The sequence below is a fragment of the Sciurus vulgaris genome (genome assembly GCF_902686455.1).
Source record: "Sciurus vulgaris genome assembly, chromosome: 3".
NCBI classification, from domain to species: domain Eukaryota; kingdom Metazoa; phylum Chordata; class Mammalia; order Rodentia; family Sciuridae; genus Sciurus; species Sciurus vulgaris.
In genome coordinates this window covers 65,715,456-65,737,063 of record NC_136463.1, presented here as the reverse complement: position 1 = coordinate 65,737,063, position 21,608 = coordinate 65,715,456, and the positions used below count along the sequence as shown (strand labels likewise).

Below are 21,608 nucleotides of genomic sequence, written 5' to 3'. Positions count from 1 at the left end.
CAGCAACTGCGCAATAACGCGGGGAGGCGGGGGTGGATACCGCACTTGGTTGGAGGGAGCCAGGGCCAGGACGGCCGTCGGGTCCTGGCCAAGAGTTTGCGGCGGGAGGTTGCTCCTTCCCTTACAGGCATCAGGGCGCTGTCCCGTTGACTACCGCGGCCCACCGGGAGTGAGACTCCCCGAAAGCTTGACCTCACATAGAGGAAATCCTCAATAACGTTCCCGTGTAAGGGCTCTCCCAGAAGAAACAGCCCCAAGCCTCCTGGAATAAGTTGAGGAAGAGGTCGGCGAAGGGGCATGACAAGGATAGACTGGAGTTCCTGCATTAGCCCAGCAATTACTCCGGAGCGGGGCAATAAATCCCTTGCTAGTCAGGGATATGTGGGACGGCTGAAATAACACATTTTTTGTTTGCTCTGTTTCCAAGTTTTGGGCTGGACACCTCAAGCCCCACACTCTACCCTTGTCCCTGTCATTCCTCAAAATCCTGAAGAGCTGGCGACTTGCTGCTGGAGGGAGACGGGGCCAATTCTTCCTGCTGGGGACGAGGTCTGTTGCTGTTTCACATCCTGGGGACCAGTCTGTCCCACACCACCGTTGGGCGAAGGATCAGAGAGGGACGCGGCGAAGGTAGAGAACAAAGTAGCCCGCGGGCTAGCTCCGGCATTCCAGGGCTCCTGGAGAATAGGGGCTGAGACCCTCCTCGGCTCCTTGGGATTCAGGCCTTATTTTCGAGGACGAGTGTGGGATGGGTTGAAGACGAAGTTCTAGAGCCGCGATCCTCTCTTTTCGGTAGTTCGGACTTCGTGATTCTGACTCTTCTAGCTGCAGGTCACAATTGATGAGTTTTAAGCGGGTTTTCCCACTTCCCGCCCTTTACTCCGCTCTAGGATCCCACCCAGGCGCTACAGCTACACTCTGTAGGCAGCAAAGACGAGTCAGGACGAATCATCCGGCAAGGTGGGGGTGCTCTCCAGCTGCGTTCATGCACAACTTTTCCGGCTTCGGGTTTAGGACGCGTGCGCGCACTCTTGGTTGCTGGGGGCGGAGCGGGGGCGGGGCGAGGCACGAGCGCGCGGTCGGGGGTGGAGGGGGCAGGACTGCGCGCGAGCCCGGGATCTACGTGGGCGCGCGGGCGGCGCCTGGGCGCTGGGGCAGGGCGGGCGACGCGTTTCCTTGCTTGGCCCGGCGGCTGGCGGGGCTGGGATGGCGCCTCCTCAGCATTTGCCCCAGTTACTTCTCCTGGCAGCTCTGGCGGGGTTCCTGGGTTCCAGCGAGGTAAGGCGACCTGCTCCTGGGCAGGCTTCGGTTCGGATTCTCAAAGCGTTTTGCTTAAAGTTTGTCCTGGAAAGAGTGGCGCGCGGAGGGGGGGACTAGGAATCCCCTTCACCCCAACTCCGGGCCAGGGAAAGGAGAGAACAGGGCCCTCGCTGAGGCCAACGCCCCAGCTTTGCGCCTTGGACCCACAGGTGGTGGCTGAGCCGGTGGAGGAGTCGGGAGCCCATTGTCCCGAGGGCTTGTGGCCTCTGCCCCCACAGGTAGGAGCCCAGGAGGGCCGAGGGAGAAAGAGGTGTGAAGAGGTAGCCTTCTCTGGCCTCTCCGAACCCTTCATGGTTACCCTCTTGGGGACTTCTGTCTTCAGTTACCAATTTCTCCACCCCAGTCCCGGGCCTGGAGCTTACTTCAGTTCCCTCTCCATCCCGCACACGGAGTCCTGCAACTGTTCTAAGCTCTCTTCTTTCCCCATGTGTAGGTGTTACCAAGAGTGACCTACACACAGGTGAGACCAGGACAGGTAAGTACAAGCAGGGGCCGGCCCATCCTTGGTCTCTGCACCTGGAGGCAGCTGAGACTCCTGCAGATTTCCCAGCCTTTTCTACTTATCAGCTCCATTCCTTACCACTTCCTGCAGAAAGAGGCAAGGTTTCCAGTTCCCCATCCCAGGACAGATGGCAGACAGTGAACCATAGGCCTGGAATCCTCTGCAATGCTGTCACGAATGCTGCTGAGTAGCTGGCTGTGTGGCAAGTGGAACTCTGAGGGTAGCAGGAGAAAATCCATCCCAACTCCCCTGTGTGGCTGGGAGGTCTCCTGACTTTCTGAGCTCCAGTTTTCTATGAGAGAGGGTATTAATTCTGTCCCCACCTGTAAGAAGTGAATGACAGCACTCACTATAGTGTGTGATAGCACTTTGAAATGTCCAAAGCTGCATTATGTTAGGCATGTGCCTCAAGATTATTAGCTCCAAACTGTGAGTTCAGCTTGCATGGCTGTCTCTGTCTTTGCTGCCACTGTCACCCTTTCATTAAGTCATTCACTGTTCTGAACCTATCAATGGCTTCTTATTTCCCATGCTTCCCTGCTTGTCTTCTCAGGCTTTAGTCAAATTAGCTTCATCTGACTCACATTATCTTTGATTCCTTTCAGTCATGTTTGTCAATTTACCACACAAGTGAATGCCAGGCTCATAACCACCATTGGTGGTACCTTTGCTCCTGTTTATTCTCCACACCTGAACTTCCCTGACCTAAAGTGTGCAGCTCCCTACCCTCCTCTCCATCCCCACCTATCTTCACATGCCAGTGCTGGTGTCTCTCTTCTTGAGACCTTGCCTGATGTGCTCATAACCTGTCTCTTAAATTTAACAATGAACTGCTTTGAGTTTTGTTAGTTTGCTCTTTCCTTTGCATTAGTTGTTTCCCTGAGTTTCTTATAAATTCCCTGCAGGCAGAATCCAGTTTTGACATCTTCTGTAGCATCTAGCACAGTGCTGAGCACTAGCTCAACTCTTTCAAAGAATAATGATTGGTGAAATATTTTCATCCCGAGATTGTGCACCTGCTCTCTGCATGCTTTGTATTTGGATGCTCTTGGGAAATTCTGACTGTATAGATTGGATTAATAAATAGAAGGCTTGGTCTTTGGGAGATGCTTACAATTGAGACTGGGAATTGGTGGAGTTATTACAGCTACAGAGAAATATAGCTAAAGAGTATGGTCTGAGTCTAACAGGGTCACCTAGTCATGCTGTCTTGGAAGCTCAGAGGCTCAGTTTTGAGTGGTGGTATTTGATGGAGAGGAGGGATGAAGAAAACACTGGAGTCTGGAGTGCATGCCAGGGCCCAGGGCTCTTTGCCCTTTCCTGGACCCTGAAAGTGGAAGGACCTCCGACTAACTGGGGAGTCCCTTTATAGTGGTCCCCAGGAGAGGAGAACTTGTGATTCTCTGGGAAGGTCCTGGAACTGGCTTGATGTCTCTGTGCCTTTCCTCCAGACTGAGGATGTCACCTTTCTCTACCATCCCTGTGCCCACCCCTGGCTGAAGCTCCAGCTTGTCCTTCTTGCCCACGTTTGTGTGGCTAAGCCCTCACTTGCTCCTGACTCCAACCTTACTCGGGATAGGGTAAGTGGTTGATGAAATTGATGAAAGATGGTGGCCTGGTGGTGGCAGAAGGTGCAGCCCCATGTGCAGGGAAAGAAAATTCAATGGCCTCCTTTTTCTTGCTTCCCACCTTCATCATAGCTCTAACAGTTACCTCTTTCATAGCCCCTGGTGCTGACAGTATGGGGGATGGCACTGGAAATGGCATGGGTAGAGCCAGCCTGGGTTGCCCACTGGCTAAAGAGGCGACGACGGAGGAAGCAGAGGAAGAAGGTATGGTTCCACTCTGACAACCTTTCTGGGCCTTCTCCATTGGTGCCAGTCTCCAGCACAGCAAGGCTATGTGGAAGAGAGTGTGTGCAGGTGAGGGGTGCTGGGTCCAGGACTGGTTGGGGGTAAGGTCAATCTGAATAGGGCAGGGTGACTACTATCTCTTCTCCCCTTAGGTTCCAGCTTTGGCCTTTGCCCTGCGGAGCTGGCGACCTCCTGGTGCAGAGGTGACAACTAGAGGGCTAAGACAGACCTCTCTGAGTAATGCCAAGAGGAGGGGGATGCGCGCTGTCCTTGGTCTTCAGCCCACTCCTTCTGGCCTGAGGATTCCTTTTGCTTCTACATGGAGCTTACAGGCCCAGCAGCCCATTTTAGGAACCCCAGGTGAGGGGAGTAATGCCCTTTCTGTGCCCTCTGTCTCCTTGCTACCTGAGCAATCTGGAAGCAATGCCAGCTCCAGGACAGAGGCTCCGATACCTAGTGGGCAAGGCAATTCAGGAGGCTGTGCCTGCCCGAATCAGGCTTCCCCTGCCCCTCGGGCAGCAGGACCTCCTCGGGTAGCCCGGGGCCCTACCCCGCGCACGGAGGAGGCTGCCTGGGCTGCCATGGCCCTGACCTTCCTGCTAGTGCTGCTCACACTAGCCACTCTCTGCACGCGGCTGCACCGAAACTTCCGCCGGGGCGAGAGTATCTACTGGGGCCCCACAGCAGACAGCCAGGACACAGTGGCAGGTAAGTTATTTCCCCACCCACCTCCCAGCTGACCTCAGCCCCAAAGGCTTCCCTGCCCTGGACTGCGCTCCGTTGCCCATAGCTGTGCTGAAGCGGAGGCTGCTGATACCCCCGCGTCGACTCAAGCGCTCCCGCCGGAGACCCCTGCTACCGCCCACGCCGGACAGCGGCCCAGATGGGGACAGCTCTGACTGACGGGTCCCACTGCTGCTGCTATGGCCTGTGGGCTCCTCCTCCCACTGGGCGGTTCCCACCTCTGCCACGTGGGCCGCGTGCAGGGCCGCCCCCTGGCGGCAGACAGAGCGACCCTGCCTACGCATTGCAGAGACTTCGTTTCCTTGAGGTGTTGTTTGTGGGGAGCGGGGTGGCCGTGGGAAGAGCCGTTTCTACCCTAAATTCCGTTTCTAATTAAATTATTTTAGTAGAATCCGGAATTGGGCCTGTGCTCAGCAGGGTTTGAGAAGGGGGTTTATTAAAATCGGGTTGGGCTCCACACAGGGGGCATATTTGTAAATCCCTGGGACTCCTAGAGGCTGAGGTGGGAGGATCACGAGTTGCAGAGGGTCTTAGTAAGGCCCTCTGCAACTTAGCAAGACTGTCTCAAAATATAAAAAAGCTTGGGTATATGGCTCAGTGGCAAAGTGTCCCTGGGTTTAGTCCCCAAAGATTGGGCCCCAAGTAGCTGGCTCCTGGCCATCTGGTCTTAGGCATGGGCTTTTAAGGGTTTAGTGGGATGTCAGTGTCAGTTACACATTGTTATTTCCAAGCTACTCATTCAAAAGATCCTTCCAACCCTATATGGACTAGCAATCTTCACTTGCTCCATGCTTTTCCAAGTTTGTCCCTCTTCACTTCAGGTCTGCCTTCACCCCCATCCCCAATTTTCTAAGCATCAGAAACTGGTACATGGTCACTTATTTATTTTTGATACAAATGTACATGACACACATCTTGACAGTCAGCCTATCCACCACCACACAGGTAGGGCCTGGCCTCCCAGGGGAGGCGATAGAGAGACCTGGTGGGTGCTGCTGTCTGCCTCTCCAGCCTTCCCAGATTGCTGCCAGATCCCTGCCTCCACATGGCAGGACCACCATGGGTGTAGAAGTGAGGATGGGTGCTGGCCCAGAGGTTACAGGGAGGGGCTCTCAGCTCCACAGCCACCAGCTGAGTGAGGGACCCCGGGGAGCCAGCCCCAGGTGCTCAGTCTTCCACCTGCCAGTACTTTCTCCTCCACAAGGAAGGAGAGATGGAGGAAGTGGTTTTCCTTTTGTTTGTGGAGTAGGGGTCCAAGTGGAGGCAGTGGTAGGACCGTAGCTGATGACCCCAGCAGTCCCTGGTCCCAGACACAGAAGAGGCTGACCCCCAATGTTGTTCCCACTGTTCTGCTCCCCTTGCCCTCGAAGCTCCAGACAGGCCAGGCATTCAGGACGGCACTGCCGCCCGCACTCTCACACGCAGGCACGCAGGGACACTCAAGTTACCACAAAGTTAAAATTAAGGGGTGGGGGGAAAGGAGAGAAAAAAAGATTTTCCAGTGTTTGCTGCTGGGGACCCCGGCACACAGGTTGGGCCTGTGCCCTAGGCAGGGGCTGTTTGGCATTAAAGGAGAGCAGCAAGGGGGCTGGTGGCTACAGGGCAGGGACATCCTTGGAGATTATGTACAAAGGAGGGGGATGCCCCCGCTCAGCCCCCAATAGGGCTGAAGTGGCTCATGGGGGTGGGGTGCATGTAGGGGGAGCTGCCCCATTTGGAGTGTCCCCATCCAACCCTTGGGTGAAGGTGCCCCAGAGTGATGGGCTGGGAGTGATGCCTTATAGGCCCCTGCACAAAAGGGAGGGATGCTATGTACAGGGGGGAGGTGCGTGGAATATGGGGAACAGAAGCTTCTGCCACCCCACCTCCCCATTCTTGGGGCTCAAGGGGATGGGCACCAGGGCACCTGGCTGCCAGGGGAGAGTGGCAGCACTAAGGGCACTTGTGCCAGTGGCTCTGTTGGGGTGGGTTAGTGTCTAGAGTGGCCCAGCTCCCGTGAGGTCCCAGGGTGTGGGCAAGGGCAGGGAGAGTGGTCATTGCTTCTTCTCTCGGGTGGTAATAGTGACCAGCTGCTTAGCGGCCTTGGCGATGTCATAGGCGCACTGGATGACCTGCTGGGTTAGCAGTTGGAAGTCCACAGGGGCGCCGGGCTCTGGGGGCACTGTCTTTCGGCACTCACTCTGCAGCCGGTAGGCGCTGGCATTGAGCAGCCGCAAGGAGCTGCGCACGGGCTCCAGGGCTGGCCTCTGGAGGGAGGGATGAGGGAGGTCAGGCCTTGGACTTTTAAGCTGTGCTTCTCAGTTATGGCCCTGCCTCTTTGTGTGTCTCCACCCAGGTAGCCTTTCCCATCCCAAGGCCCTCCCACTCTAGTTTGTCTGGCCCCTGTACCTTTGGGAAGAGAGAGGCCATCTCGGTCACAGCCAAATGGATCTTTTCTGAGCAGGGCACAAAACTGTAGGAGGAAGGGGAGAAGAGGGGATGGGTAAGGGAATGCTCAAATAAGGGTCCTAGGGACAGAACCAGCCCCTCCCCTGCCTCTATGGCACTGGAAGCCAATAGGACCCTGAGCCCACCTCCATACCTATCATGCTTGAACTCCTGGGCAGCTCTCAACAGCTCCTGAATATTCTTGGTGACCTGCTCTGTTTTTAGGATAACATCCTCAGTGCTGGGAAGCCCAGGGTCGAGGTCTCCGTCCAGGCTTTCCAGCTCAGGGTGAAGATCGTCCTCCTTGCCCAGCTCTAGGAAGCGCTTCCCTTCCAGCCTGAGCCCAGGTTTGGAAAAGAGAAGGCTGTTCCAGCACATGCAGCTTGCCTGTGCCCATAGATATTTATGCCCTCTCCACCTTCTCCCCTCTGGGTGCTGGTAGGGCTGGGAAGAGACCTGAGGGTGCCTCACCCAAGCATTGGGTCCCCACTCTGCGTGTTCTCATAGTCGCTGTCTGCACCGCTGCCATGGCGGGAAAGCTTGCTCTAGAGGGTGTGGGGAAGGGTGGCAGGTAAGTAGGTGTCCCTGGGCTCACAAAGCCCATGTCTCCCACATGGTCCCCACTAGGGCAGCAATATTACCGCATGGCGGCTTCCTTCCTGGGAGCATGACAGCAGCGGGGAGGAGGGCGTAAAGGGCACTGCAGAGGCAGATACCCCCTTCCGGATCTGAAATCCAGGGCAGGGCATGAGTCAGTATCTCCTCTTAGCCCCAGCTTACCCCCTATGAAGGCTGAGACCATGTATGTCCCAGCATCTAGCACAGCCTGACACCCACCGGGGCTCAAAACCTTCTGGCTGCAATGGACCCCCCTTCCCAGGCCCTGCTTACCCTGTAAAGGCCAGCAGGGACGTGCACTGAATAGATGGCATCATCCTCCAGCTCCTGGGGTGGCAGCACAGTGGGAGTCATGATGGGCTCTGTGGTGGCCCCCAACCCCGTTACCCACCTGAGACCCACGGGCAACTCACAGTGCTATGGAAAGGCTGTAGCCGTGTGGTGAGCTCGTCCCCAGGTGTGCCCCCAAAGGGCTTTAGGGCGGAGCCTGGCTCATACATGGAGAAGGCCTGGCGGTCCCTGCGGTGGGTGCTCCCACCAGGCCCCATGGGTGTGTGTTCTGCCCGTTCGCTGGGGAGAGGGGGTGTGGGCACGGGCCCCGGTGGCTGCCGGAGCTGCAGGTTCTCTGCCTGTAGCTTGTGGATCTGTGAGTGCACATGGTGTCCAGCTCTGGGTACAGGCAGGCACCTCCACCTTTGGGAGAGGGCAACTCCCCCCTCCAGGAGGCCTAGAAGCCTTCCCTCTACTCCCGGGGAAGCTGCAGCTCTCACCTCTCTTTGCAGCCTCCTAAGCTCATCACTCAAGCTGCTGTTAACCTTCATGAGCTGCTGTACTTTTGCCTCAGAGGTAGCCAGGGCCTTCTTCAGCTCCAGGTACTCCTGTAGCGTCACTGCCCCATCAGACAGGTCTGAGGAGTCCATGCTCTGTAGATACAGAAGCCAGTCAGCCATAGAGACAAGGGCCCTCTATGCTGTGACTAGCCCAGTTGTTCCCAAGGACCTGGGCTACAAGACAGCTGGGTCTTGATAGGGACACAGAGGTGGGGATAGTGCTCAGACCCGGGCACGGTTATTCCGAGTGGCACCAGCGCTGCGCAGGGGCTCCTGGTCTGTGTCCTCATCAGAGGCCACACTGTCATAGTCGTGCTGGTCGTCAAGGTCACTCTGGTTCCGTGCAGACAGCTCCAGGTTATCTGAGGACATAAGACCTGTCATTCTGCTCGCTCAGTCATACAACCCATTTATCATGCCCCCATGCGAAGGGAGCCACTGAAAATATCCTGGGACAGTGTCTGCTGCCCACATGCCTACTCATGCCCATCCACCTGTGGGGCTGCTCAGGCTCTTGCCCTGCTGCCTCCGCTTGGCCTCACTGAGAATGTCGATGATCAAGGTGGCAAACTCTCGGGCATTAAAGCGGGCCAGCTTCTGTCGCCCCTGCAAGGCAGAAAGGGCCAGGTCAGCCTAAGAATGAGGGGATGCCCATAGGGATGATCCACAGGGATGGGGACAAAGCAGCAAAGCAGGACCTTGTCATCTGATCTAACCATACCTAGAAAATACCAGCCCAACTTCACCTGGCAGCTGCACCAGAGCTGGGCCAGTATAGTTCCAGGGTGCCCAGGGAGGAGCCCTTGGGAAGAGAATGGAACTCCAAGTGCTGAAAAGAAGGGCCTCTTTCCTGCTCTAAGATCCCAGTGTCAACAGGCCCTGGGGACACCCCAGCCCACAGTGGCTGAGAAGACAGGACACCCAGAAAGGGAAGACACCTCCTCAGCTCCCTCCCCAGTCTCTCACCTGATTCCGTGTGGCTGAGTATTCAGGGTTAACTGGCAGGAAGGGCACAGCACTGCGCTCTGTCACCAAGGTGCTGTGGTTTTGGGTAGCCAGCCACACTGTGAGGGAGGCAAGGGAGCAAATCATCCACGGGGCCAGGCCCCCAGGGTGGAGGAAGCACTGAGCCCAGCCTTCCCAGCTCCTGTCTATACCCAAGTGGGTGTGCAACACAGAAGTGGTCTCCAGGCTCACAAACCCAGGCTGGTTGAGGCCTACTAGTGACTGAGGAGCAGAACAAGGCCTGTCATATCAGGCCAAATTCAGAATTTGGGCTGGAATCTGGCTGTGGCCAGGAAGGAGTGATGCAGGGGTGTGGAGCAGACTGGGGAGCTAGCCAAAGTGGGAGGCAGCCAGAATATAGATGAGCTCCATTCCAGGGTTGGGGGTGGAACAGGCTGGCTGCCTCCAGCTCGGCACACCCTGCCCAGTGGGGGAAGCTGCCAGGCGGGCTCACCACTGGCAGAGGCTCACTGCCAGGCCCCTAGTAGCTCAAACCCCAGCCGCCCCTTCTTAGTCCCACTAAAGGACCAGAGAGACCCCATATCAAGCCCCACCCCTTTGTGTAGATTCCTCTACCCAAGACCTCTGGTGCCCACCCATCACTCACCAGCATCATTTTCTCTTCTGTCCACTTCGTCATACACATCCATGGCAAGTTCCTCAAAGAGCCGGTTACTGAGCTGGAGGCAGAGAAGGATCCAGGCTTGTCAGATCAACCAGCCCCCAGTGCCAACAAGGCCAGCTCATCAGGATGTTGTGAGATGTGGGGAATGGATCATGTCCTCTGTGCTGCCCAGTCCCAACTGTCTCAGAACTGGAAAATGGGTAGGGGGTCTATGTGCTAAGCTCCAAAGAAGAAGAGGATAAGAGGTCAGACCAGTTAGGGCTCTGGGAGTCCTAATACTTTGGAGGACAGAGCCAGGGTCAAAGACAAGAGCAAGGAGATACCAGTGAGGTTAGTGAGGGGGCAGGACAGGAGGAAGGAGGAACAATAGCATGGGGTGCAGTGGTCAGGGGGGCAACTCTAAGTGTCACAGGCCTGTGTGGGCAGACTCACCGCTTGCAGCTTCTTTTTGGCAGCTTTGGCCAATTCTGACAGATCCAGGCTACAGATGAAGAAGGGAGAAGGGGAGAGACCAGACATGAGCAGTGGCCAGGCCCCTGCCAGTGACCTCCCAAACATGCAGGGTTCCCAGGGAGATAAGACCCTGATGTCACACACCAAGCACCTCCCCGCCCTACCCAACCTCCAAAGCCTGCTGCCCGGCAGGCGCGGTATACCTCTGAGACATGCACTTTTGCCGAGATCTAAGTCCAGAGGAAGGCAGCAAAGGGGAGAACAGGACAGAGGCAGCAATTACCCAGGAGCGGGCAGCACACGCCTTCTCATGTCAAGCTCAAACTGGTCTCCACACACACCAGACCCAGAGTATACAAAAGGGAATTCACCTCCCCTCTGACCTGCTCTTCCTCTATGACCCATTCATCCACTGTCAGCTATCTGGGAGTTACCTAAAGCCTTCCTCGCCCTAAACTCCTAGCTAAGTTTCCCAGTTCTGCCATAATTTCCTCTTGCCTTTGCAACACTCTCTTAACCCATCTCCTGCTTCGAGTCTTGCCCCCAAAATACTTTTCCCACCCAGCAGCCAGGGTGATTTTTTTTTTTTTTTCTTTGTGGTTCTAGGGATTGAACCCAGGGGCACTTTACCACTGAGCATACTCCCAGCCCTTTTTATTATTTTATTTTTAATTTTCTCTAAAGAGTAGGGGACCTGATAAGAGTTGCCCTCTTTTTATATTTTATTTTGGGACAGGGTCTTGGCTAAGATGCTGAGGCTGGCCTCGACTTGCCATCCTTCAGTTTCAGCCTCCTGAGTAGCTTGGATTACATATATGCACCACTGCATTCCATCAGGGTGATCTTTCTGATACATCTGGTTGTACGACTCACCTTTGCCTTAAAGCATTTCAGTAATAACACAGCATATTTCAACCACAGTTTATCAAAAAGTTCACTTTAAAATATTTGCTAAATAATTTGCATACATTATCTAAGTTAATCCTTTCAATAGTCCTGAATTGGTCATTCCCATCTCCAGGTGAGATAACCAAGGCTCAGAGAAGTAGCCTGCCACAAGTCACAGAATCAATAAATGGCAGAGCTGACTCCACACATCCATGCTTGGAACTCTGCCCTGAGAATGGCAGCTAAAGCTCACAGGGCTGGTCATTCTCACGCCTATCTCCAGTCTTGTTCCCTGTCTCTCACAGTATGTTGTGGCCACACAAGCTGCCTACAATTCCTGACACCTCTATGCCTCTGTCATGCTGCTCTTGCTGTACTCCTCTCAGTGAATTAAGGCCTGGTCAGGCTGCTTCTCTGTCTAGTCTCAGCTCCTCAAGGGTAAGGATCATGTCTGAGTTACCTCTGTGTCTCCAGACAGCAGTGGGCTCTGACATGCTCAGTTTACAATTCATTGAGTGCACATCCATATGTGGGTATGTTTATTGCACAAACATGCATGCACACACATCAGGCAGAATCAGAGAAGTAGAGCAGAGTCTTGGGGTCTTAAAACAGAGGTAGTCTGGATTTAGGGATCTGACCTGTCCAAGCCTGACCATCCCATCTGTCTACCAGTCCCTTGGGAGGGAAGATCCTCCTCTCCCCAGATCCAGACATGAAGATATGGTTATCTGAGGGCCACCAGGTGGCGCTAGCATCTATCTTCTGAGCTGTTTGAGTGGCTGGGGGTGTCCCGCTCTGTCCAGGCTCTTGAGGCCTCTAAGATCAGAGGCAGAAATGCCCCATTCACACCCTGCCCAGGACCCTGCCCAATTTGAGAGGACACAGAGGCCAACAGTCTCAAAGTTAGCCAGCTTCTGGGACCCTAACTTCTTCCCACAGAGTGGAGGCTTTTCCTAATGGCTATAAGGCAGGTCAGAACCTAGTGGTCTACCCTCCCAGCCTGGGGCCTTTCTTTGTACCCAAGCCCTCCATGTACTTGACAATAATAGAGCTTAGCTGTGTTGCACATACTGAGCTGACATTTTTCTACCTTGTGGAGTGAGGGCTGGACTGTGTGTACCTGTGCCTCTAGCCCCGGAGGATGAAGGATGGGGTCCCAGGCTGAGGCCTAGGGAGGGACTAAGGTGGGGCTCTGGGGTCAGGCACCCACATGGCATCCAAAGTCTCTAAGAAGGGGCATCAGGTGGGCACTCACCTGTCAGCCATCTGTGGGATGATGTAATGCCCATTCTTGTGATCTGAACAAAAATAAAAATGCCAAGTCACTGATGTTGGGTGGCCTAGACAGCTCAGAGCCCACCTCACTGCTGAGAGCAGGGCTTAGCACCCAGAAAGTGTCAAGGGAAAGGGAGGAGGGCAACCCACTGCAAGAGAACTGGAACTGGATAGAGTTAGGCCCACCCCCACTCCCTGGCCCCAACATGCTGCAGCCCAGAGCCTGCAGCAATTTCACAGGAGCTAGTTGCCTAGCAACACTGTTCCCCAGCTGGCTTTGTCACTATGGCACCTGCTGCTGGGGTGTGTCTGGGTCCCACCTGCCTAGCCCAGTCATGCCCACTCTGTGCTCTGCTCACCCGGCTTGCGTCCACAGAGGTAGAAGGCCAACCTGTCAGTGAGCTCATACTGGCACTCGACTAGCCTTTCCGCCAGTTCATGGTGTCCCGCCTGCCTGTAGGGAGGGGGCATGGCTCAGCCCTGCAGCAGCAGCCCACTGTCCACCACACATACCTCACCCTTCAGCTGACCCTCACCTGGCATAGTCGATGGGGGTGCGACCATTGACATCAGGAGAGCCAGGATCAGCCCCATACACCACCAACAACTCGGCCTGCAGTGTTTGCCCTGCCTTGGCAGCCACGTGCAGAGGTGTGGTGCCCTTCTCTGGGTGGAAGAAGTTGGCCTGGGCACCCAGGGACAGCAGGCGTAGACATGTTTCCAAGTTGCCTGTCCGCACACTTGAGTGCAGTTGCTGTAAGGGGCAGAGTGTGCAATAAATATATGTGCAAGGGAACACTGCCAACACCCAAGTTACACCTGGCCCAGGCTGCTCCTGGGACTCCTACCAGCTCCAAGGGGCCCAGCCAAAATTGGGTCATGTCAAGGAGGACAGAGGGTTTCCCCATTCAGAGTTAATGCCAACTAATAGTTATTGACAATCATCACATACCACATGCTGTGTGCTCTGCTTGGAACAGACATTACCTATGAGGGAGATGCTGTTATTAACATCTTACAGATGAGGAAACTGAGGCTGATTGCCGAAGCAATTTTCCTAAGTTTTCCCAGCTTTCAAGGAACAGCTGGGTGGAGTCTAGCTTTACGTGTTCACTTAGAATCAGAAGAGGCATTGCCACTGCCAGCTTGACAGGGCAGTCTTACCCCATCACTGTGCCCTGTTCTCCCCTACCTGGCTGCCTTGGGGGCCTAAAGTTCAGTAGTAATGAAGGAGAGGCCTCAGGGTGTCTTGGGTCTGGGAAAAAGAGAAGAGATCTATCCATCCGTTGTGGGGCCCCTCGAACCTTGCTGAGGTCTTTGGCGGTGACCCCATCATCATCCCGGCAGGGAAGCTTGTGCACAAACGCCAGCATCTGGTACTTGGCCCTGATGAACTCTGACTTGATGGGGCTGCATGGAGCACACAGGAGGCAATGGGGAGCAGGGCCAGAGAGGCTGGTCATCTGGCCACCTCCCAGGCCCCTGTACCAGAGCACACAGCACTGCCCACCACCCTTGCAGCCCCACTCACTGGACTTTGTCTTGGGGGTTGGCTTTGCGCCGGCCACTCTGTACTTGTGCGGGGTCCAGCAGGGAGTGCTCCCAGATGGAGTTGGCCCCGTTGCTGGCGAGTGTGTGTACCATCTGCAGGGAAGAGATGCCAAGTGAAAGAGTGCCCACTGCGTGCCGGGCACTGGGGGAAACACGCCTTGAGTGCCTGCCATGGCTGGAAACAGTACTGAGGGGCCTACTATGTGCCTGGCACTGCATGCCTCCATCCAGTCAGGCCACCCAAAGATGTGGGTCCTGTTTAACACTTTAGGATGCATGGTAAGTATGCCAAGGTTCAGAAAGGTTAAGCAATTTTCTCAATGCTACCTGTCCAATCTAGTAAGTGGCAAATCTGGTCTGAGAGATTCCTTTCTACATGGGGTGAGCAGATGGGTAGAAAGGGTTAGGATCAGTCAGGTGCTGTAGCACACATCTGTAATCCCAATGGCTCAGAAGGCTGAGGCAGGAGGATTCCAAGTTTAAGACCAATCTCAGCAACTTAGCAAGGCCCTAAGGACTTAGTGAGACCCTGTTTCAAAATAAAACATTAAAAAAAAAAACAAAAAACAAAACAAAACAAAAAAAACCCCAACAACCCTGGGGATACAGTTTAGTAGTTAAGAGATCCTGGGTTCAATCCCTGGTTCCAAAAAAGAAAAATAAGGATTAGGGATCAGGCTCTGCCAGATGGGTGATGCCCCTGAAAGCTGCAGATACCAGACAGGTATGTATGTGGGTGTGAGGGAAATATGTCCAGGCTCAGCACACTGTGGGAAGAACCACCCAGCCCAGCCCTGTACCTGCAGCAGTGTGGGAGGCCAGGCGCTGTGACGAAGGTGCTTGACGATGGAGATGTGGCGTCCCAGGCTCCGGTGCACACTGCAGCACTCGTCACACACCAGCACACCCCTGCTGATGGATGCCCAGCCGGGGTCTGGGAAAGGGAGGCAAGGGTCAGCTGGAGCTGGACAATAGGCCAGATCTCCTGAGCACCTGCACTGGGCCCATACTATGCTTGGTGCTTTGTGTATATATGGTCACTCAGTCCCTAGTAGCCTAGGAGCGGGGACAGACAGTACACCGAAGTTACCAACGAGAATGCCCCCACTCATGCTTATAGCTGGGGACCAACAGAGCCAAGTCCTTTCTTATACCTACTCCTCTGGGGACCTGTGGTCCCCAGGGCCCATTCAGTAGGTACAGCTTCCTGTCCTGCAACCACCACCACAGATCTCACAGCCTTTCCCCAGGGAGCAAGGTTTCTGCCCCAGTCTCCTCCCAGGAAGGCAAGAATCCCCTGTGGGATATGGTCTTGACATCACATGCCAGAGAGTCCAGAGCACCCCTCCTGTTCTGGAGCAGTGCCACCGTATTTCTCCTACATGTTAACCTGCTTGACAGATCACACTGCCACATAGGCTCCTGCTCCTGCCCTTGCAGGAGAGAGGCCCTTTAAGACCTGAGCCTCCCTGCCACCACTATTGTGGGCTGGAGTCCCTTCTAAGGGGGATGAATAGAGCAAAGGAACCAGTAAGGTACTTTGCATAAGAGGCCTCTTACAACTGCCAGTCATGGGAAGAAATGCTATCCTGCTTTACAGATGAGGATATTGTGGCTCAGGGAGGTCAGAGGTCTTGCTCAAGGTCACACAGCTAATGAGTAAAATTGATGAGATATGGACCCAAATATTTTGACTCCAAAAACCAGGTCAGGTCTACATAATTGCTGATGCCCCTCTGCCCCTGCAGCCCTGGATGGGCACAAGTCTGGGAGTCACTCTCCACCCCTTGGGGAGAAGTACAGTTTGAAAATAAGAAGGGATAGGACAGGGTGGGAGCTCCTGGGGTCCTTCTGAAGGTCAAGGGAGATGTCACCCATCCCAGGCCCCTCGCGAGAGGAGGAGGAGATAGCTTCATACAACTAGGGCTGTAAGAAAGGTCATGGGGGAGAAAGCCACCATTGTGTGCAGCCCGAGAGGGGGCAGGGAGCTTCTTTCTCAGATACTCAGCTTTGCCCAGGCCCCCGCCCCAGTTCAGGAAGTCCTTTCCTGGGGTGGTGGCAGCTGTGATGGGATGAGGGAGTTGACTCTTGGCCTTGCCCTGTAGTGCTCAGGGTGCCCGGCAGTGGCCCCACAAAGAGAGAACCAAGCTTGAGGTGATAAGACTCTCCCCCAACCAGGAGATTCTAAGGCCCTTCCCCACAAGGACTCCCATCTAAATTCCTAGAATTGTGAGCAGACTCTGAGTCAAGCGTCTGAATTCTGTCCATGGTCAGTGTCCCCCAATAAAGAATGGGAACATGAAGTGGAAGACAGCTCAGTCTTTGGGTCTAGGGTTCTTTAGGGACCCCACAGAACAGGGCAATGAAAAATGTACAAGGTAACTGTCATATACCTTCCTAGGAGGCTGATTCTGGGTTCATGAGGAAGGGACCAGCCATCTATGACAAAAGGGGGAGCTCTAGGGCACACTTTTGTATTGGCTTTACCAAAACAGTAAGGCATCCAAAGCATGGAAAGCTCCCTCCCCTGACTACCAAACACCACTGGGTCAGGGGGTCTGCCCACCAGTCACCTCAGGCAGCCCAGGCAGGAAGCGGGAAATGATGCAGCCTAAATTCCTCTGGTTGAAATGGTGGGGTTTCCTGTAAGTGGGGAGCCGCCCAGGCCAGGATCATAAATGGGCTGCCCCAAGGCCTCCACCCCAGGCCTGTTGTCCTACCAGACAAGCTAAGACTGGAAAGGACCAGTGGACCCAGAGCCCCAAATTGTGAGCAGACCAGACAATAATGTTCTCGATATCACAGTCTCTAAGAGACCAGGACCAGAAGAATGGCTTCAAGGCTTTTTTTGGCATTACAGAGACCCTAGCTTGAGAGTGCTCTTCTCTCTCCTCTGTGATAACTTGAAACAGGAGGGGTGGGCAGGAGACACTGGTCTGGGCCACACTGGTGCCAGCTCAATTCTGAGTTCTGGTCGACACAGAAGGGGAGCCTACCCTAATCATTCTACCTACACCCTCTGCCCAGCTGGCCTTGGGTCTACTTAACCCCACCTAAACCCAACTGGGCTGGCTCCTAAGCAGAAGGGCCAGGTAGAGTTTCTCACTCACTTTCTTTCTTTCTTTCTTTTTAAATGTTTATACCAGGGATTGAACCCAGGGGCACTTAACCACTGAACCACATCCCCAGACTGCGCTCCCTCCGCAACCGGCCCTTTTGAGGTAGGGTCTCACTAAGTTGCTTAGAGCCTCAGTAAGTTGCTGAGGTTGGCTTTGGACATATGATCCTCCTGTCTCAGTCTTCTAAGCCACTGGGATTACAAGCATGTGCCAGTGTCCAGTAAGTTTCTGAAAGTCAAACAGCTATTGTAGTTTAAGGAATTCTTGCTCCTAAGAAGCTCTCTGGACCAAACTTGGGGGAGAAGGAACAGGGAATATAAAGGTTAAGGGGGAGGTAGTGGTTTCCTGCTGGTTCCAGAGTCAGGGTGTGGGTCTGGTAGGTGTGAACAGGCAGCAGAAGGGATCTTGAGGATTTAATTAGTGTCACCCCAGAAGGAGACTTCTACTAAGGTGAATTCATGCCACTACCTAAAGCCATCAGTGGCCTCTAGGGCCAGTAGGTCTAAATAGAAAGACCAGCCTCAGGACTCCCTCTTCTGAGCTAAAGACCAGATCCTCAAGTAGACCAAAGAGAAAGCAGACAAGAGTAATTCATGGAGTCAGAGGTGAGAGTGGTGGTTGCTTCTGGGGATATATAGACTGGGGAGGGGCACAAGGAAGCCCCTCAGAGAATGGAAATGTTGTACATCTTGAGCACAGTGGTGATTTCATAGATTTGCACAGATGTGAAAATCCATAAGAGGAACACTAAGGTGCAGGTATATGGTTGTATGTGAGTTACACCTCAATAAGAGGAAGAGGGCTGGGGATATAGCTCAGTTGGTAGAGTGCTTGCCTTGCAAGCACAAGGCCCTGTGTTTAATCCCCAGCACCGCAAAATAAATAAATAAATAAATAAATAAATGGAAGAAAAGCCCAACACTTACCCAGCCCCAAAGCTACATCAAGAGAAATGAGCCTGCAGGTTAACTTGCAACATGTCTCCAGTCAGTGGCCTGCCCTGCTCACCTACTAGAGGGGCATCTTGAGATCTTCACTCCTGTGCCCAGGGTTGCCAAAGTGGAAAGGTGAAAAGTGCCAAAGTGAAGGCCCATGGGGTAAGTAGGTTCTTGATGGCCAGGTCAGGTAGCTTCGGACAGAGGCCATGTTGTCAAGGTGAGTGAAGACAAAGGAATGGGGAACCAACATTCTTCAGGGTGCTCCAATGCCTGCTCCTCTCCTGAACTCCCAAGCAGGCAGGGATGCAGATATCACCCGATTAGGTAGCACAAACTGCCACAGCAGCCATGCCACGTCCAGCTGCCTTGCAACATACATTAATCCCTGGGTGCATAGGGTCCTTTGGGCATAGGCTGCATTACCACTCATGTCCATCACCCCCACTCCCCCAAATTAACCAATTACTAAGAGGCCATGCTGCCACCACTGGGGCTGGGACTGCAGAGTAGAAATCAGTGTGAGAGAAGCCTGTGACTCTGAGTTGGAGTCACACACCAAGGGGGTTGGCACTAGGTTTGGACTCCGAACTGCTGGGTATCCTCATGTCTCTTTTGCCTAAGATACTACAGGCCCTGATTGAGAATGCCACTGCTGCCAGGGCCAGCGTGGTAGGGCAGGGCATATAGGGTAGTCCTGACAAGCACCGAAACATTGGCACTTGGGGAGTGCCTGCCATGTGGCAGACACCATGCTATATGCTGGGATGGAATGATGAGTAAGATTTTGTCAATATCCTGCTCACCTCATCATCTCCTTGATGAGGTGAAGGGAATCCTGAATCAGGGGGAAAGGACGTACCCTGTGCACAAATGCCTCTGTCAGATGAGAGCAGAGCTGTCAAACACATCTGATGAACATATCTGATGCACACTATTCCTCTCCCCAAGCTCATTGGACATCCAGACGCTCCAGTAACACATTCACAGGGAATGCAGATAGGACAACTGTCTTGCTGATGTTGCTCTAGAGTCTCTGCCCCAGAATCAGGAGCACAGATTCAGAGTATGGGATGAAGGGAGGCTTGGAATCCATTTTTACTCCAATTTCTGTGCCTCACAGTTAAGGAAACTGAGGCCTGGAGTGAAGAAAGTCAATGAATCACAGAGTAAACTGGAGACAAAGGCAACACCAAAACTCAGGCTCCTCTGATGAGGTGCTTGCCTGCTAAGCCTCCCCCTCTCACAAGAGAGGTGCATGATAGCCTGGGACAGAGAGAAGGCAAGGTCTCCTCTTAGCCTTTCCATTCCCAGACCTGACTATGGTTGGGGAAAGGGAATCACAGTTTCTAGCTAATTAAAGGTAAGAACACCCATCCCAGGATAGTTCCACCAGGGCTATCCAAAACACAAGAGGTCTCAGGATCATAACCAGCCACGATGAGATATCTTGTGCCCATGTCTCTGTAAGGTATCCATAGTTCCCAAATGCTCTAGCTTAGAGCACAAGAACTACCAAGCCATCTGTAGGGCTCAACTTGTTGGGATCTGGTGCTTTCCAAGGAGTGAATGGTATGAAGTTAAGGGCCTACGCAATAGTGCCCCATACTCTCACAGTCTCCCTGGAGTTCAGACCCTCTGAGCCTGCCCAGGAAGATAATTCCTTTTCGAGAGAAAGGTTGGTCAAGGTTCAGAGCTTCTTTCCCCAGACCCGCTGCTGGGTCCCATCACTGCTTGTGTCTTCCCATACCATAAGGGTGACTCTTGGGTCACTGCCCCTCGCTTCCTCAGCAAGTCAGGGAGGTTTTAAGCCAGTCAGATCTAACTCTGCTGGACAGGAGAAGGAAAGCACTGCAAAAGTACAGTCAGGAGGCCAGTCAGGAAACCAGCTGGATGAGGAGAGACTGGGCACCCCTTGCCACTACCCTCTACCCAATTCTGGCCAAACTGGGCTAGGAAACCAGAGGAGGCCCCGGTCCAGGCTGAGGCAATGCCTAGACCACTTTTCCAAGCAGGCCTCACGAGGAACAGAAAAAGCCAAATCCAGCTGTTCACAGTTACCAGCAGGCCAAGGGATGCTTCCGGGAGAAGATGCCCTGGCTTGGACTGTTCCTGAATACCAGGCCCTACAAGGAGCCCCAGCCTTGGAAACCAGAGGCAGGGAGTCCTAGGAGTAGCCAGCCAACCCCTCAGTTGCTCCTGAAGAAACTGTATTTAAGCCCCTTGGCTCATCTGCCCCTTGCCCTCTGCCACCCCAGCAGGCATGCGGACCATGCGAGCAGCAGGTGCAAGACGCGGGGGTGGCCCTGAGGACACAAAAAACGGACTGACGCCCACCTCCTAAACCCTGCCTGCCTCTGCCGGAGCCCTCCTGCCGCCCAAGGCTGGCGCTTCCGTTTGGAGACAGAGATGGAGGTGGAGAGGCAGCTAGCTGCCCGCCTCCCTCAAACTGAGGGGTGGTGGGAGGCGGCGCCGAGTATGTCCTACCTCGCTCGTCCACGGACTCGACCGAATAAGAGCCCCCCAGGCCGACCCTCCGCCAAGGACGCGGCTCCGCAATGGCCACGGTTGGGGCCGAGGCCAGAGGCCGCAGCCCCCCGCCCCGCCCTCCGGCCCGGCACAGCGCACCCTCCAGGCCCCGGCGCCCTCCCGGCGGCGGCCTGGGTGCGCGGTCCCGCCCCCGATCCGGCCCGCTTACCCGGAGCGCTGCAGTCCGCACACACCTCCGCTCGCGGCCCCTTCCGGGACATCCTCAGCGGCGACGCGGCCGCAGCCCTCTGGGCCAGCGTGGGGGGCGCGGGCAGCGGGCCCGGGCGGCGGCGGCGGCCCTGCTGCCCGGCCCCGCTCCCGCAAGGCCCAGGGTAGGCTCCGCGCGCCCGGCCAACCGTCCGCTCCTGGGGCTGGCCCGGAACCCGCCGTGCCCGCCTGCCCGCTCGCCCTCGGCGCCCTCCGCCCCGCGCCACCCCGCCGCTGCTCGCCGCTCGCTCTCCCCGCCCCCTGCGCGGCTCCCGGCCGCTCCTGCAGGAAGCGGCGCAGGCCCTGCCCACCGGGGGAGGGGCGGCCCACACCCCCGCCCCGCCGCCCGGCGCTGCCGGCCGCGCCTCCCGGAGAAAGGAAGCGGAGAGCACGGGCGGGAGGGGGCGGGGGCTCTTAAAGGGACCGCGGCCGACGCGGGCCTGGCGGGCAATGTTGCTTGCCGCGTTGACCTCTGCTCCGGCGCTCCCCAGGCCCGGAGGCTGTGTGAGTCACCCTTATGGTCTGCTCCCTTTCACTTTCGGCGTGTGTGTTGGGGGCGGGGGTGGTCCTGGGGATGATTGGCCCCGGGACTGAACCAAGTCGGGTGAGCCGAGAAGGGAGGAATGAGCTGGAGGCCTAGACCCCCTCCCCATCAAAGGGGCTGTGCCTTGGGGTGCCCATCCATCTTTGGTTGGGGCGAGGTTTATCTCCAGGTTCCCCATGT

At 55.2% G+C, this 21,608-nt stretch overlaps 2 protein-coding genes across 6 annotated transcripts; one reads left to right on the top strand and one right to left on the bottom strand.

Annotated features, from left to right (window-relative positions):
- The first annotated feature begins 95 nt into the window (after positions 1-95).
- On the top strand, positions 96-4,823 carry TP53I13 (tumor protein p53 inducible protein 13). Of its 4 annotated transcripts, none has more exons than XM_079130918.1 (7): positions 96-226; positions 428-960; positions 1,470-1,538; positions 1,754-1,795; positions 3,547-3,744; positions 3,828-4,383; positions 4,466-4,822. In XM_079130918.1, exons 5-7 carry the CDS (start codon positions 3,571-3,573, stop codon positions 4,576-4,578), a joined length of 843 nt encoding a protein of 280 aa, XP_078987044.1. In that variant the 5' UTR covers positions 96-226; positions 428-960; positions 1,470-1,538; positions 1,754-1,795; positions 3,547-3,570; the 3' UTR covers positions 4,579-4,822. The 4 variants fall into 4 exon arrangements, with proteins under 4 accessions (XP_078987044.1, XP_078987045.1, XP_078987043.1 ...); XM_079130919.1 differs by lacking the exon at positions 96-226 and having other exon boundaries at positions 422-549; positions 891-960; XM_079130916.1 differs by lacking the exons at positions 96-226; positions 428-960 and adding exons at positions 1,120-1,278; positions 3,274-3,402 and having other exon boundaries at positions 4,466-4,821.
- Positions 4,824-5,288: 465 nt separating this feature from the next.
- On the bottom strand, positions 5,289-21,037 carry GIT1 (GIT ArfGAP 1). 2 transcript variants are annotated; one of them, XM_079130837.1, is made up of 21 exons: positions 20,847-21,037; positions 14,895-15,028; positions 14,075-14,187; positions 13,848-13,953; positions 13,080-13,297; positions 12,903-12,997; positions 12,524-12,566; positions 10,581-10,607; positions 10,357-10,405; positions 9,907-9,979; positions 9,261-9,358; positions 8,789-8,900; positions 8,523-8,656; positions 8,235-8,387; positions 7,878-8,108; positions 7,738-7,791; positions 7,488-7,574; positions 7,318-7,391; positions 7,001-7,183; positions 6,808-6,871; positions 5,289-6,665 (listed from the first exon to the last, which is right to left on the bottom strand). In XM_079130837.1, the coding sequence occupies exons 1-21, from the start codon at positions 20,896-20,898 to the stop codon at positions 6,453-6,455; spliced, it is 2,313 nt and encodes a 770-aa protein (XP_078986963.1). In that variant the 5' UTR covers positions 20,899-21,037; the 3' UTR covers positions 5,289-6,452. The 2 variants fall into 2 exon arrangements, with proteins under 2 accessions (XP_078986963.1, XP_078986964.1); XM_079130838.1 differs by lacking the exon at positions 10,581-10,607.
- Between the last annotated feature and the right edge of the window lie 571 nt (positions 21,038-21,608).